This window comes from Sminthopsis crassicaudata, chromosome 5 (assembly GCF_048593235.1).
Source record: "Sminthopsis crassicaudata isolate SCR6 chromosome 5, ASM4859323v1, whole genome shotgun sequence".
In the NCBI taxonomy this organism is placed as follows: domain Eukaryota; kingdom Metazoa; phylum Chordata; class Mammalia; order Dasyuromorphia; family Dasyuridae; genus Sminthopsis; species Sminthopsis crassicaudata.
The window spans coordinates 94233963-94252475 of record NC_133621.1 but is presented as its reverse complement, the minus strand read 5'-3'; the positions used below and the strand labels follow the sequence as shown (position 1 = coordinate 94252475).

At 31.9% G+C, this 18513-nt stretch overlaps 1 protein-coding gene across 1 annotated transcript in view; it reads left to right on the top strand.

The window, feature by feature from the left end:
• Positions 1 to 18513, top strand: part of CNTNAP2 (contactin associated protein 2) — a 2674182-nt gene that overhangs the window by 1361017 nt on the left and 1294652 nt on the right. Inside the window, exon 9 of the mRNA XM_074267631.1 lies at positions 17498 to 17647. Within this exon, the coding sequence (XP_074123732.1) occupies positions 17498 to 17647 (150 nt within the window). The remainder of the gene's footprint in view (positions 1 to 17497; positions 17648 to 18513) is intronic.

Here is an 18513-nt window from a genome sequence, read left to right as displayed (position 1 = left end):
CTCTTACTTCTTTTTTCCTTCTCCTTCATCTTCATCATCAGGCTTGTATTCTATTTCTCCTTCTTCCTAGTCCTCCTTCTCTATGGTTGACTAGTCCATCTCATTTTCCATTGCTGAATCTTCACTTCTGAATGCCATCACTTACACTGAGGATTTTCCACGCCATTGTATAGTCTCTAGCTTTTATAGCCAACTTCATTATGTTTCATGGATTAGAGTATCTTTGTGCTAATCCCTCCTCTGAACCTGTTTTGTATTAACTTCCTATTAGACATTTCCAACTTGATGTTCTATACATGTCTCAAATTCAACATGACCAAAATAGAATTATACCTCTAAAATCTATCTCTCTATGAACTTTAAAAATTAAATTGATGACTTTTGTGCCCTTATAGTCAATCATATTTACAACCTTGATGTTACCCCTGATTCTATTTTTATTTGACCCCATATATTAGATAATGCTGAATCTTGTTTCTATCTCTTCCTACTATTGGCTTTCCAATAATTTCCATAAAAATTATCTCTACCTCAACTTGCTTTCCTGTCTAGTCCTTCCTATGGCTACCCCAGTGATTTTCTTTAAATATATATTTGATTATGACACTTCTGTAATCCATAATTCTAGACTTGAATATTATATAACATTTAATAATTTCTGCATTTGTAAGTTTCATAGCATGCATTATCATTATTAGCATTATTAAGGTACATGAATATAATTATTAAATAGATATAAATTGGGAGTATATGCTGACATACCATTATGTATAATAAAGAAAAAAGAATAAAATTCTTCCATCTCCCTAAATGTAAATGCATATGTTTTAGAATATTTGGGGACAGTTTATTCTTTTTTCACAAATAAAGAATGTGGCTAATTATATTCATTGGAAAGAAAAATTAGACTATTTCAAAGTTTACTGAGATATATTTTGAATGACCTTACAGAGAAGTATAAAGCATGGTTAATATCAAATCAAAGGATAAAATATGATGTTAGGAAAAAATATATTCTCCTGGTAGTGTCATAGTATTACAGCTTCTTGTAGATGTCACGTTTTCTCTGCCATCTTGTAAAGTTTATGAAGTGATGAGGATGATTAGGGTGTTTTAAATCATGTTATATAAAATTAAATTGAGATTACTTTAAATGTTAAAGAGTAAACTTGAGGGATGAAATAATAGCTATCTTCATATATTTGAAAGATAATGCTTACTATAGTATCTAAGCACATAGTGAGCAATTAAGAAATTCTAGTTAACTGACCAACTGACATGTGAAAGAGTGATTTAATTTATTCTGGTCAAATTCTGAGGCCAAACTGATTGATACATATAGATATAGAGAAACAAGTTTCAGACTGTATCAAGATGAACTATATAATTAAGAAATATGGTTACATTGGAAATGTTATTTTAAGATACTGAGTTCCCTGAAGCAAAGGCCCATTTTTAATTCCATTTTTTTATTATTGTATTCTAGGAAACAGAATATCATTGTCTTTGAAGATTTAAAGTTCCACATTGATAGGTACCTGGTGGCATGAATCAGATACATATTAGGTATAGCATATTTTGAACAAAGAACTTTTCAGGATTTTTATAAAATATTGTCAAGGAAATGTGTAATTCATATGTAAATCACTCAGGGATTATGAAAGCTAACCAAAGGTCAGTCCATTTGTTTTATTGTAATCCATGAAATGCCATGATATAAAAAACTGAAATGTCATGTTATGAAGAAAGAAATGGTAAACCAGTCCAATATCTTTGACAAGAAAACTCTATAGACAATATGGTCCATGGGGCTCCAAAGAGTTGGACATAGCAACTGAACAAAGGTCATGTTAAAGATTACAAAATGTTTTATATATAATACCTCACTTATGCCTCAAAACAATCTGCATGATAGTGCTTTGTAGATATTATTTTCACATTTTAAGAAAGAAACAAACTGAGGCTAATATTTAGTAATTTACATAAAGCTAATATTAGATGTTAAATGTAAGACTTAGCCTTCCTAAATATATTCTAATATTCTATTTTCTATGTAAGATTATTTTTGGAAGTGGAGAAAAGACCCCAATATGTTAGGAGCAGAATTTCCATAAGGAAATATATATGAGTCATGAATAATTGTAGGATATGTCAGGTTGAGGATCTGTATTATTGAAAGAAGCATCTATATCATGAAGAACACATCTATTGAAGTATAGCCAGAGTCTAGATTAGAGTCCTTTTATGTATTTTTAGGGGAAAAGATAGCAGCGCTTTTTGTACATGGAAAAAGTTGAGTGCTTTGGAGGATACCTTGGATTTTTTTCTAGAAAATTTCTGTGCTATTCCAATATGAAGTATGTGTATGTATATGAAGTATGTACACACATATGTGTATGTATGTATGTGTTTACATGCACTATTTCCTTTAGTATATGAATTGATCTCTCAAGTTCAAAAGTTTTGTTTTGTTTTGTTTTTTCCCAGTTCAAGAATGTATATTCTGTGATCCCACATTTTTTTGTTCTATTGTTCTGGGTCTTCATGGTCCATTTCACAGACTCATCAAATCTGCTCTTCAAATGAAATTAGAAATCTTATAATGAATATATAAAGCTTATCATTATTGATTTGGAACTCCTATATAACATCCCCAACAATTGCTTATCTTACCTCACCTTTATGGACTTCAATGGAAGGTAAACTCCTTTCATACCACTTTCAGACACCTCACATTATTAGTAAATATTTCCTTATCACAAACCTAAATCTAACTTACTTTACCTTCCATAGATTTTGATCTGCCTTCCAGTTTGCTTGCTGGGCTTTCTAGCTTCATATCACCTATACATTTAACAAGCATACCTTCTCTAGAATCAGATGCCTTTTTAAGGCATCACTGGAAATATCTAATTCCAAAAGATGAAGAAAAGATGACTGGAACTCTATACTTCCTAGTTACACACCTCCTTACTGCCCTACCTGCTTTTATGATGGTGAGGGGGGATAATTCCTACAATGGGAAAGAGATGTATAGAAAATAATAATTTAGTGTAACATAATTTTATGGGGGAAAGAAATAAAGTTCAGAATAGTTATACTTTTAAAACTTGAATAATTCAAAGCAAAATAAGTGATTAAATAGACTACAAGGCCACTTGAGTCTTTGTTTTGAAAATTTAGAGTAAGATCATTGGGATTTTGACCTTTTAAATATAACTTTAGTTCTGTAAGAATAACATAAAAATTTACTGTGAAGAAAGATGGTTTAATTAATCTATCTTTAGCTCATATTAGACTTCAGTGTAGATGAGGGGTAAAGGAAGTGCTGTTAAAATCATATCCTACTTTATTATACATAGTTTCTTGTAATGAAAATTTGTTGTTAAATATTTTGAATCTTCCTTGATGCTCTGCTGAGGACATGACAATGTTTTGTTTCTTTTCTGTATTTTTCTATTTTATTTTTTTCTTATTTTAGATTTGGTTTTAATTAAATATTTTAAAAGATCATTACTGGAAAAATTCTTATTATAAAGTAGTTCTGTGTTAAAATTAATAAATGAACATAATAAAATGAAAGCTGATTACTTCCTATAATTATATATTTATCAAATCACTTCCAGATCATATGTATGCATCTATATAGACACAACACATATAAAAGAATGCTTTTTTATTTTACTGAATATTATTTTAATTGATAATTTATGAAAAGCACCATGAACACATCAAGTGCAACACTTTAATTAACTGCCCTACGATGGATCCATATTCAGATTTCTTCTCTCCTAAGACTAGATGTTAAGCAGAAGACTTGAGGCTCTAGCCACTGTAATTTTATTTGAAGAACTTGCCTAGCAGATGTTATAACTCTGCTTTCTACTATATTTTAAATACTTGCATTTTTCAGTATTCATTAAACCAATCTTTCCTTCATGTTCCTAATATCAGAAGCATCTGTTTCTTCTTGTTCAATCAAAGCAACTACCTCAAGAGTCCTACTTTTAAAATAATATCATTAAGAAAAAAAGTCTGGATAGAATGTGCTTCATTAACATTCCAAATTTGCATATTTAAACAAGTTTTACTAACAATTATAAGTGAAGGAATTATGTGAAAAAAAATATTCTAAAACCAAGTAATTTCAATTTTCCCCTGAAAGATAAAACCCAGAATGAGGGGGTGAAAAAACATTATTATAGTAAGACTTCAAAGACATTGATGGTAGTTTTTATCATAGAAATCATTAATTTTTATCCATAACTTATGCTTCACTGTATTCTCCTTTTTTGAATCATGCAAAAGAGGACTTTTAAATCCAATTCAATTAATCTATGAAAGTAGAAAATAAAACTATGAAATTACAACAGTTCAATAAAAGTTTTTTTTTAATAATTACAATCATTTCTGTAACCAAAGTAAATGGTTTTTACTTTGAAAATGTCACCTAGCAGAGGACATATCCATCCATATTGTCATGTCTCAAAAATATTTTGCAATTGCTCTTAGGTAATTGTTTCCCAGAGTTTGTATCATACTTTTTTGTACATCTTTAAGGAAGACAAAATTCTGTTTCTGAAAGTTAGCATATTTTTTTTTAGATAATCTAATCATTCAGAACCAAGAAAGATGAAAAGATAAGTGAACAAGCTGGGTGATATTAGTTTCCATATGAAGTGACTACAAATCAATGAGATTGAGCTTCTTAAATGTCTGAAATAATGGATCTGGTAATATCTGACTACCCACCACTCACCACCTTCCCCAACTCAGGTCTCACAAGAGAATTCCTAAGTCTATACTAATTTGGTGATTTCTTTATCAATTATCTTCACTATCCAGAATAGATGATTCAGCTGTACTTTTTTGAAGCTTCCTTCCATAACTTAGCCTCTAAAAATAAGACTCTTTGGACTTCCTTTCTATTGAATGTGACATCTTCTATTGGGCAAGTTAGTTTGTTGCAGCATGTTTTTACTGAGGTGATCAAAGTAGGGAGAAATCCATCCCTTACCTTTGTTCAGCACTTCTAGAAAATGTTTGTAAGACCTACAAGTAATTACTGTTGCCTTACAGAGTGCCATACTATCCAAAGAATAGGACTGGAATCTTTAGTTAAGCTTTCCAAAATTCATCATAAAGTTGATTATACATGTAGTTGGTATACATAAATTAAAGTTGATACTTGGATTCAAATTCACAGTATTCAAAGTTAAAATTATGTAAAATATAATAATTGTTTCTAGCCCAATGGAAATATTTTATATGAATTACAATAATGGGACTGCTTAAGGGGATTCATTATTGGCACTAATAGGGAGGGTTTAGACATATGTCATTTCTCCTAAATGAGTAACAAAGTATAATGCTTATACTTTAATATCTTAATTTTTTCATTTTAACCTATCCCTAACTTTCTATAATTTTACAGATTGAAGATTAAATCAACTAATCAGAATTCCTGGATCTATCCTCTCCCCTACATATAGTGGTCAGTAGTCACTCAATAGATATAACGTGCTATCATATACCATGAACTGGGATATGAAGACATAGCCAGAACTGTACCTTAGGAAAACCTGTTTATTGAATGAACAGTGGATGGAATTGAGGATAAATTGGAGGCAGGCCTTTGCAATAGTCCAAAAGTGAGTTGATAAAGTCTGACACCATCCCTTTTCTTTAAGGGAGACTCCTGTATCTTTATAGTTTCTCATACTATCCCCTTCTTATTCTTCTTACCCCTACAAATGTTTCCAACTCTTCCACTAATCTAGGCATTTTTGTCAGATAATAATGATTTATGTGTTTTATCTTTCTCTATCCCACTGCAAGCTCATTGAAACATTAAGATTCTTTGAATTTCTCATGCTACCTGTAATAATTCCATATAAAACATTCATTTGATTTTCAATTTTTTTTTTACTAAATGAATGCACAAGATACCTTTCTGTCAAATGCTGCCTCAAATATAGGTTTTATGATTCTGGGCAAATCACTTAAACTCTCACTGACTTATGTGACACTGTAAATTTCAGAACAATTATGATCTACATTGATGGGGAAGTTTCCTCACTGGGTGTTCCCAGATTAGGAGAACCATATCCAGACCAGAAAAGCCTCCATCCCTTATTGACATAGGTAAAGTCATTTATTTTGAATAGAAAAAATTAGATTTCTCCCTCATATAACTCATAGTTCTCACTTTCTAATTATTGAACCTCTCATCTATGATCACAGAATTTTAGAGCTGGACCAAACAAAAGAGATCATCTCCCTCATTTGATACTGAGAATCAAACCAATACCTATAGTGATTTGCTATGGGTAATTAAGAAAATTAGTTGCAAAAGTTGAAATCCTAACCAAGTTTTTTGACTCTGAGCCAACTGCTACCTACAATATACTAAGTTGCTTGGCTTCAGAGGTGGTATCTTCTTGGCCATTGTGAGCTATGGTCTTATAAGCCCTCCTTCAAGAAGATCCAGGTAGCACAGTAGTTGGAGAATAGGATCTGGAATCAGGAAGATGTAAAACCAAATTTAACTTTAGAGATTTAAAAGCTGTGACCATGGTCAACTCAGTTAATTTCTCTCAGCTTCAATTTCTTCATCCGAAAAATAAGAATTATAATACCAGCTATTTCACTGGGTTGTTGTAGGGATCAAATAGTGTTATTTATTTATGTTACATGATTTACAAATTTTGTAATATTAGATTAGTTAAGATGATTGAATGAAAGATAAAGTTGAGTTTTCTTATGAATACTATTCATTTGTTCTTTAAAAACACACACACAAAAAAAAAAACTAAATTACTTAATGATCTCTGAATCTCCCTTTTCCTCCCTTAGTGTTGCTGCACTATATGCAAGTATTGAATGCAGTACATGATATGTTTCCCCTTCTTCTCTACTTTCAAGAATCTTTCTCTTCCTTTAAGATGCAGGTTATCTGACCAGAGATTCAGAGATAAAAAAGTCCTCAAAAGTCATCTAGTCCAACTCTTTGATTTTATGTATGAGGAAACTGAGGCATCCAAAGATAAATTGACTGGCCAAAGGTCACATAGATAAAGTCAGTTCTTCCAACTCCTGACTCTGAATTCAGACTTGTTCCTTACAATCCAATTTCACTCTAAACTTTGCAAGGTTGGATAGTTCAGTGGTTACCTTTCTAAGTAGATTTCCCTGATCTCCTGATCATATAATTGAAAATGTTTGTTTGCTCTTCCTTTGTATTTCCCTAGAGCACTCTGGCTTGTATTGAATATGACCATATTAAGCCACAAACTCCAGGAGAAGGCTCCATTTTATCTCTGTTTGTCCAATTTATAAAACTGTGTCTTCCATATAATAAAGGACAAATAAATGTTTAGTGAATTACAAAGAGAAGGTAAGCAGTATCCCATTGCAATAGACAGCAACAAATATACTTTTCCTCAAATACTAGGTATCACTGCTTTTTTGTGTGTGTGTGTGAGGGAGCTGATAAAGAGCATGTTCTAGACACAGTTTTAGGCAGCAAAGATACAAAATAGAAAAAGGAAAGAAAAAAGGAAAAAAGGGAAGAACAAGTAATATATTGAGAGAATCTTTCAGCCCTTTATTAGACCAAGCGTTTTTAAATTTTTTTTTCTTTTTTTTTTTTTCTTTTCTTTTTTTTTTTTAATAAAATGAGCTTAGGAGTCCTGGCTGCCTCTGCACACTCTTCTCTATTAAGACTGGGTTCAGGAAGAAGGAGTAGGAAAAATTAGTACTTTAAGTAAAAAGGAGAATTGCTGTTTTCTTTCTGGCCATGATTGTACTCTTGGTTATTTATGACATATAAAAGATCTTGTGAGATTTAAGATGACTCTATCTTCCTTTCCTGAACAAATGCATTTATTTTATATACATAAATAACATAGAATTGATCTACATTGGTGGATTCAAGTGAAACTATTCTCAAAAACCAAGCAAACCCCTTTGAAGATTCTGGAACTCACTCACCAAAACCTTCCAAATTTCAGTAATGCTCTGTTTTTTGTGGGTTTTCTGTTAAATTTACACTTTTATTTTATAGTAAAAATGGCTCAGAGTGATTAATCTTTACAGCATCTTTGAAGGACTAATCTACTCTGCTGGCTCCATGCAACAGATGGCCGGGGAAATGATCCAGAGAATTACTGCTTAAGCAGTGGAGACAGAGACACTCTAGCTCCACCTGCCCAGAAAATGTTTTCCCCCTCCTATTCTGAATGAGATGCTCAATTCTCCCCTTCCCTCATGTAGGCACAGAAGGAAAGTAGCTTCTTGTATTCTCTGGGTTATGTTTTCACCATGCAAAAAGCCAATTGATTCAGAAAATAAGCCCTTTAACCTGGAAGGAATACAGGCCCAAAATTTAGTAATCCATCCTGTTTATTTACTCTCTTTCCTTCCCTTCCTTTCTCCCTCTCTGTTTCTTCTTTTTCTCTTTTTCTCTTTTCATTCAGCATTATTTATTAAATTGCTATTCTTTTCTATGCACAATTATCTGCAATGAAGAGACAAAGGCAAAGATACCAAGGTAAATAAAGAAGAGCAAAAAATATTCCTTATCATATAACTTACATAACATTTTGAATCAGGGACTTGTCAGTTACACAATCTTGGGCAACATATTTAACCCCTCTGTGATTCATTTTTCTTCATCTTTAAAATGGAATTAAACTGTATGATCCAAAACTAAAATGCTGTGATTCTATGATGCTTCATTACATTGTGAGATAAAAATCTGACGGATATTCAAGTATTTTTTTTTGCCCCCTAGTAACTCTTCAAGATTATAAATTGTAGAACAATTGCTGATCTTGTTCTTTGAGGGAGTTTCTATATATAATTTATCCTATATCAGTGGAATCAAAGGTTGAGATCTCTGCCTCCTCTTTCCCCAAAAAAATTCAATAATAGAAAACTATTCATACTTCTATAATACTTTCAAGTCATTCCTTTGACACATATTGGCTATGTAATCTTCAGCAAATCACTCAGATTTTTAGAGTTGTAGGAAAAATTTTAAGCTGATTGTACCTTTCAAGAAGAAAAAAAATGTTTACTTTCACAGGTAGAAAGATTATCCTCAATCAAGAGTCAATCAGTCAGCAAATATTTATGTCAAGTACTGTGCTTAAGTGCTGACGACAAAAAAAAAAAAAAAAAAAAAAAAAAAAAAAAAAAAAAAAAAAAAAAAAAAGTAAAAGGGCAGTGCCTGTTCTCAAGGAGCTCAGTCTTAGGAAGGTGACAAAAAAATAGCTTTTTTCGAAAAAGTTATATACAGGATAATTTGGAAGAGCTAACATACAGAAGTCATTAGAATTATTAGAGATCCGGAAAAACTCATATATAGTGATCCCTCCTTAACCCCATCTCATTGAGAAGACACATGTAAAGTTATGAAAAGCATTTCCATAAAAGGCATGTTGTGAAAGAAAAGATAGATTTCACCCCACAAAACAACAACAAAAAACCCTCAAGTTTAATAAAACCATGCTTCAATCTATATTCAGACTCAATAAGTTCTATCTCTAAAGTATGGATAGCATTTTTTAATCATAAGTAAGTAACTCAGAGAAGTCATGAATCATTGTATTGGTGTGAATAACAAAATCATTCACAGATGATCATCCCACGTTATTGCTGTTACTTTGTACATTATACATTTCACTTTACATGAGCTCATGGAAGTATTTCCAGATTTTCCTGAGAGTACCCTGCTTTTGTTATAGCACAATAGTATTCCGTCCTAGTCACATAGCAAAATGTATTCAGTCATTCACTAATTGATAGCTATTCCTTCAATTTCCAGTTCTTTGTCTCGAGGAGGGAAAACTGCTATGAATATTTTGTACATGTATATATTTTTTAAAATAATTTATGGAATATATGCATGGTAGTGTTGTTAGGTCAGAGGATATGCATTTTTTTTTTTCATCATGGGGCATAGTTTTAAATTAATCTAGAGGAAGATTAAATCAGTTCCCAATTCCACCAACAATTCATTTTTCTCGTATTACCTCCAACATTTGTCTTTTTCTTTTTCTGGACGTTTAGCTATTCTACTAGGGATGAAGTAGTTCTTCAGAATTGTTTTGATTTGCGTTTCTCTAATCAAGACTTTTTTCATAGACTGAATATAGTTTGATTACTTCATCTGAAAACTGTTCATATCTTTTAATCATTTATCAATTGGAGAAAGGCTTTTATTTTTAATAAGCCTGACACACTTCCTTATATGTTTGAGAAATGTAGCCCTTATCAGAAAAAAAAAAACTTGTTTCAGAATTCTTTTTTCAATTACTATTGATAATCCTCCTCAAAAGTGTTTTGCTTCTAACTTCTATCACCTTCTTCTTTTCATATCCCTCTTCCCTTTCCTGCAGGATGACATAGATTTCTAAACACAATTGAATGTATATGTTATTTCTTCTTGGAGCCAATTCTTATGAGATTTAGATTCACTCATTCCCCATCTCTATCCTTTTCCCTTTCCACTAGAAAATCTTTTTCTTGCCTTTTTTTTGGCAAATAATGTACACCCTTCTACTTCTCCCTTTCCAATTCTCCCCATAAATCCCTCACTCACCCCTTAATTTTATTTTTTATTATACCTTAATATTCATGTCATACCTCTCTGCCCTCTATACATACATACTTCTAATCGTCTAAACAATGGGGAATTTCTTATGGGTTACAAGTAACATTCTCCTATGTAGATATATAAACTACCAAGTCACTTGTAATATTCCTTTTTTGATTACCACCATAAGCTTCTTGAGTTCAAATATTTTTATTCAGCTCTGGTATTTCTGTCAAAAATGCTTGAAAGTTCTCTATTACATTGAATATCCATCTTTTCTCATGAAGTTTTATACACAGTCTTTGTGAGTAGGTAATTCTTGTTTGTAACCCTAGCTAGCTCCTTTGCTCTAAAATGCCATACTCCAAGGCATCATATCCTTTAATGTAGAAGTTGCTAAATCTTGTATTTTCCTGACTATGGCTCAACTGTACTTGTATTATTATTTTCAGGATGTTGCAATATTTTTTTTTCTTTGACCTGGAAGTTCCAGAATTTGGCTTTAATATTTCTGGTAGTTTTTTAGGAGATGATTGATAGATTCTTTCAATTTCAATTTTATCCTCCGGGTGTAGAATATTAGAACAGTTTTCTTTGTTAATTTCTTGAAAATGGGGCAGCTAGGTGGTACAGTGGATAGAGCATAAGCCCTGAAATCAGGAGGACCTGAGATCAAATCTGGCCTCAGATACTTAATACTTCCTAGCTGTGTGACCCTGGCCAAGTCACTTAACCCCAATTGCCTCAAGGGAAAAAAGATAATTTCTTCAAAAATGATATCCAGGCTTTTTTTAAAAAAATTATTTATTGTGGCTTTCAGGTAGTCCAATAATTTATAAATAATCTCTTTTGGATCTATTTTCCAGATCAGTTGTTTTTCCAATGAGATGATTCACATTTTTTTTTCATTCTATTGTTTTCCCCCTTGTTTCTTGACTTTTCACAAACTCATTAGCGTCCATTTGCTCAATTCTAATTTTTAAGAAAATGATTTATCATACCTCCTCATAAATTTGAGATTAAAGGTTATAAACTTTTCATTCCAAATCCAATACTTTTGGATCAAGTGATCTTGGACAATTCAAATATCCCTCCTGACCCTCAGTTTTGGCAGCTGTAAAATGACAGTATTACTTTTTTTCAATCTTATTGTTTTTCTTTTTTTTTATATGCCCTGTGCTTAGTAGAAATAATGGGGAAAGATGGTGGACTAAGCAGCAAACCACTTGTAACTATTCAATATTCATCTACAAACAACTACAAAATATCACCCCAAAACAATCCTGGAGCAGAAGAACCAGGAAAAAAGAAATGATAGAACAATGTTTTAGCTGAAGAAATCTGGGGAAATGGCAAAAAGAAAAATAGTTTTAATCCAGTAAAAGGGTAATGATGTCCAAAAAAGGAAGCATTCCAGCAATCCAACAATGAGCTCCATTTTAACAAACCAGTGGAGGTAGAGCAGGCAATGCCAACATCAGGACTCCTCATGTGCCTCAGTACAGCAAGGGAAACATAAGACTATGGCTCAGAGAAGTCCCATGTTCTTCAACATAATTCTGGGCAAAAACAACTTGACCTCCACTGCTTCATCGTAGCTCAAGCAAATGGCAACCCTAAGATTGCCTAAGAAACAACCTTAAGACACCAGTGGGAAAGGTGGCATATCACATGCTTCGACATAGCACTTGGTAAACTGGCAGCTTCCAGAGCCCAGACCTCAAAGTGCTTTGATGTAGTCTCAGGGAAAAAACAGAAACACTACACTTCCCTCGGAATACATCAGACCCAACACTAAGAGCCAGACTTAGCACCAGATAAACTGTCAGACTCCAATATCCTGTAGTAGTGTCAGCCTCTTCCTACCACACTCCTTCAGCTCAGTATAAGACTTGATGGTCTCTTATGGGCCTCAGGGCAACACCAATGCAGTTCCAAATAAATAGCCAGAGCATACATTCCCTGACACAAAACGACTAATTACCCCATCCACCCTGATGTCAAGCCTCAAATTTAAAAGAATGATAAAAGACAAAAAAAGATGAAAAAACAATAATAATAAAATAATTTTTAGTCATAGAAAGATATTTTGTCTACAAGGAAAAGCAAGATACAAATTTAAAAGAGGGCAGCAATGTCAGAACATCTGTGGACAAAATCCCAAGAATAAAAATCCCAAGTAATTTCAAGCCCAGAAATATTCAGAGAATTTAAAAAATGACCTTAAAACATATAAGAGCAGGAGAAGAAAAATGGGGAAAGAAATAAGAAGAATGCAAAACAATTATGAAAAGCCCCAACAGTTTGTACAAATTAAATATTTGCTTAAAACTTAGAATTGGTCAATGGTAAAGGAAGTACAAAAGCTAAATGAGGGAAATAAGTTCTTAAGAAATAAAATTGTGCAAGTGCAAGCTAATGACTTTAGGAAGCATCAAAAGAAGAAAATACAAGAAAATGTAAAATACCTTATTAAAAAAAAAACTGCCTTGGCAAATAGATCCATGAGAGGTAATGTCAAAGGTCATTGGACTACCAGAAAGTCATAATGAAAAGGAGGAACTGGACAACATCTTTTAAGGACTTATAAAAGAAAACTTCCATGCTACCCTGGAATCGGAGAGCAAAATGGCCATTGAAAGGATCCATTTATCACTTCAAAAGAAAGGTCCCAAAATAAAAACTCCAAAGAACATTATATTCAAATTTCAGAACTATCACATAAGGCAAAATACTACAAGTGACTAGAAAATTTTAAAAAAAAAAAAATTTAAAAAAAAATATTAGGGAGTTGTAATTAGGATCACACAGGAATTAACAGCATCAACTTTAAGATTGGAAGTCATGAAATACAATATTCTGGAAGGCAAAGGAATTAGAAATACTACCAAGAATCATTAATCTGGTGAAATTAAGCATAATAGATCAAGGGGGAAAAATGAAAGATTTAAAGCTTTCATAAGATCAGAAATGAAAAAAAAAAACTTCAACATAAAGATGTAAGAGAAGCCTAAATAATTAAAACAAAACAAAACATAAGAGATTCATTGGAATTAAACTGTTTACATCCTTACATAGGAAGATGATACATGTAATTTTTTAAAAATTGTACCACTAGATATACAACCAGAAGGAATATGCATAGGCAAAGGGTACAATGTAAGGTGAATTTGAGGGAATAACTAAAATAATTAAAGGATGAAAAAGAGGAGTAAATTGGGTGCAGAAGGAAGGAAGATGTAGAATGAAATAAATTGTTTCATATGAAGAGGTACTAAAAAACCTGTTAATGGAAGATAGTTAAGTGGGTAATGGGCATTGCTTGAAGCTTCCTCTTATCACTATTGTCTCAAAAAAGAAATAATATAACAAAATAGTTGAATATAGAAATTTGTCTTGCCCAGCAAGAAAATGGGGTGGCAATTAAGTAAAGGTGAGGTGCAGCAGGACTTCCAGGAGAGAGAGCAGATCAGGGAAGGTGGTAGTCAGAAAAAAGCACAATTTAAGGAAAAGGTGAAAGGAGAGGGAAGATAAACAGGAGAAAAATAGGATGTAGGGAAATGCATGGTTAAGAATCATTACTCTGAATGTGAATGTAATGAACTCTCTCATAAAACAGAAGCAGATTTCAGAGTGGATCAAAAAACAGAATCCTACAATATGTTGTTTACAAGAAACACTTGAAAAACGAGACACAGAGTAAAGTTGAGGGACTGAAACAGATCCTGCAGAATCTATTATTCTTCAGCAAAAGTTAATGACAAACAAGGAGGGATGACCATCCTGATCTCAGAACAAGCAAAAGCAAAAATAGATCTAGTTAAAAGAGAAAGTAAAGAAGTTTAGATTTTGCTTTAAAAAAAAATAAAATAGATGATGAAGTAATATCAGTACTAAACATATATACACTAAGTGTTGTAGCATCCAAGTTCTTAACTTCTGTTAAGCAAGTTACAGGAAAAAATAGGTAGTTCAAAACATAGAAGTAAATGCTCATAATAACCTGATACCTGATAAAACCGAAAAGTGGAATAAAACCTCACAACTTTTGTGAAAACTGTAAAAGAAAGGGCATGAATGTATCATCTCACACCAAGATCTCATATCATGTACCAAGATCAAAACGGATGACACCAAAATCACAGTAGAAGAGCAATGAATAGTCTACCTTTTAGATCAATGAAGAAGGGAAGAACTAATGACTAAATAAGAGAGAAAGCTTTACAAAATATAAAATAGATAATTTTGATTATATTGAATTAACAATCTTTTGCATAAACAAAGTCAAAGCAACCAAGATTAGGAGGAAAGCAGAATTATGAGAAAATATGTTTATAGTTAGAGTTTCTAATAAAAAATCCATTTCTTATATGATAGACAAGTGAGTCAAATGTTTAAGGCTACATTAATAAATGGTTAAAGGGTATGAATGGAAATTTTTGGATGAAGAAATCAAAAGTATTTATAGGCATATGAAAAATGCTCTAAATCATACTTGATTTCATAAATACAAAAAAAAAATGAGGTACTATTTCACACCTATCAGAATGGCTAACATTACAAAAATAGGAAATAATAAATGTTGAAGAGAAGTTGTAGTAATTTGGAACTATGACCAAAGGGAAATGTATATATATATCTATATATATATATATAGATATATATATATAGATATATATATACATATATATATAGATATATATATATATATATATATATATATACAGTCTTTAATCCAGCAATAACTTTATGCATCTGTATCCTGAAGAGATCAGAACTTACTTATTGAAAATATATAGTCTTTAATCCAGCAATAACTTTATGCATCTGTATCCTGAAGAGATCGGAACTTACTTATTGAAAATATATAGTCTTTAATCCAGCAATAACTTTATGCATCTGTATCCTGAAGAGATCGGAACTTACTTATTGAAAATATATAGTCTTTAATCCAGCAATAACTTTATGCATCTGTATCCTGAAGAGATCAGAACTTACTTATTGAAAATATATATAGCATCTCTCTCTTCAGAGTGGCAAAATATTGGAAATTGAAATGTCCCTCAATTGCAAAATAACAAACAAGCTGTGATAAGTGAATGCAATAGAGTAGTGCAATAAGAAATGATGAATAGGCAGATTTAAGGAACAAAAACCCTTGAAAGACTTGTATGAACTGATGCAGAGCCAAGAAAGTATTGTACACAATGTTGTGATATGATAGACTATGAATGATTCAGCTCAGTACAGTTATTTAAGAAAAGTACAAAGGGCTCACAAAAGAAAATACTATCCATATTCAGACAAACAACTGACGGAATCTGAATGCATATTGAAGCATATTTATTTTCACTTACTTTATTCTCATTCACTTTTATTTTGTTTATTTTGTTTCTTTTTTCAAAATTGTAATTAATATGGAAATATGTTTTACATGATAGCACATCCATAACCTACAACAAATTGCCTACCATTTTAGGAAAGGGGAGGGAAGGAAGAAAATTTGGAATTAAAAAATCTTTTTTGTTTGTTTGTTTCTTTTTAATTTTTTAATTTAATTTATTTTTATTAATTTTATAATTATAACATTTTTGACAGTACATATGCATAGGTAATTTTTTTTTCACAACATTATCCCTTGTACTCCCTTCTGTTCCAAGCTTTTCCCCTCCTTCCCTCCATCCCCTCCCCTAGATGGCAGGCATTCCCATATCTCATAGTATATCCTAGGTACAATATATATGTGCAGAACCGAATTTTGTTAATGTATGCCACCTTTCCCACTGATGTCTTAAAGCTGTTTCTTAGGCAATCTTAGGGTTGCCATTTGCATGAGCTACAATGAAGCAGTGGAGGTCTAGTTGTATTCCTCCTGTTGGTCATTTCTTACAGAACAATAATATTCCATAACATTCATATACCATAATTTATCCAACCATTCTCCAATTGATGGACATCCAATCATTTTCCAGTTTCTAGCCACTACAAAAAGGGCTGCCACAAACATTTTGGCACATACAGGTCCCTTTCCCTTCTTTAGTATTTCCTTGGGATATAAGCCCAGTAGTAGCAATGCTGGGTCAAAGGGTATGCACATTTTGATAACTTTTTGGGCATGGAATTAAAAAATCTTGTAAAAATGAATGATAATTTTCTTGACATGTAATTGGGGAGGGAATAAAAAATAACTACACTTTTTTTCCCCTGAGGCAATTGGGGTTAGGTGACTTGCCCAGGATCACACAGCTGGGAAATGTTAAGTGTCTGAGGCCAAATTTGAACTCAGATCCTCTTGACTTCAGGGCTGGTGCTCTATCCACTGCACCAACTAGCTCCCCAAAAAACTACATTTTAAAAAACTAATGATGAAAAGGATGTCAGAAAAATGTGGAAAACTTATATGAAGTGATACAATGTGAAGCAAAACAAAGTGAACACTGTGTACAATGATATGACAATGATATGGTAAGACTATCAATTGTGAATGACTTATTCTCAACAATACAGTGACCCAAGGGAATTCCAGAGGACTTATGATGAAAATGTCATCCACATTCTAAGAAAGAATTAATGGACTTCAATGCAAATTAAAACAAACTATTTGTCATTTTCTTTTGTGTTTTTCCCTTTTGGAACTAGGTTTTTTCTATTTAAAAAATCTTAACTTTTAAGTATTGATACAATCTCTTTTTAAAATTTACTATTTTGTACTTTGTAACATTCAAGAAATGGAAACAAAATATGAAGTGCATATCTACAAGAAAGCTTAAAATCTGACACTGTATTTTCTTAAAAAATAACAAATTGAATATATACTTTAAATAATAACTGAGGAAGTATTTTCTTAAGAAAATATCTTAAAATATAAATTTTCTATTTCTTTCTTTTTGCTGCTAGGTTCTGGGCTAAATGATGGACAATGGCATGAAGTTCGTTTCCTAGCCAAGGAAAATTTTGCTGTTCTAACCATTGATGGTGATGAAGCATCAGCAGTTCGAACTAACAGTCCTCTTCAAGTTAAAACAGGAGAGAAGTATTACTTTGGAGGTAAAAAAAATTTGGCTTGATTTTTATCTAATTATTTAACCCATTGTCAAATGCAACATTTCATGGGATCATCAAGAGTTCATTGATTGGTATTTCATCATAAAGGATCTATTGACTATATGGTAATAAGGAACATAGTTATTTTTTTTCATCTGAAATTTCATAGAGATGAAATAGTTTAATCATTTTAAAAGTCCTATAATATTTAATAGTGGAGCTATTTTGAGATTTCTCATACTAATTTTAAAAAGGCATTGTAGGTCATTCTGGACAGAATACAATTTTGCTATCCTCAACTTGTTAAGTACTTGTAAGTATTGGCTTTCCAGTCAATAATGAGTTATTTGTTGTACCTTAAGGGTCTTGTTCTTATGCTGGATTTACCTTGTGCAAAATTATGTAAAGGGTATTTCTCTAGAGCCTGATTCTGGCATATTTTCCATTTTTTGAAATTCTTTAAGCACTTGTATTATACCTAAGGAAATATTTCATTTGATTGTTGCAACTATCTATCTTTTATTGGACTATTCAATATCTCTCACACTCTTCATCACAAAATTTTGGTCTTAAACATGGAAAATCAAGAAAACGTATACATGTTAATCAAAATATCAATTTTCTGCTTAAATAGGAGACAAATAAGAATTTCTATTTCTATCACAGTTGGCTGTTACTTTATTGCCATGTGAAAATAGTCAAACTGGCCTGATTTAACTCATGTCATGTTATACTTGCTGCAGTTATGTTATGAATGAAACAAATTAAAATCATCTTTAATACTGAGACATCATAAGGCAGTATAAAATTACATGAAATATTACCATTTTATCAGACTAGTGGTTGATCATTAAAGAATTTGATTCTAT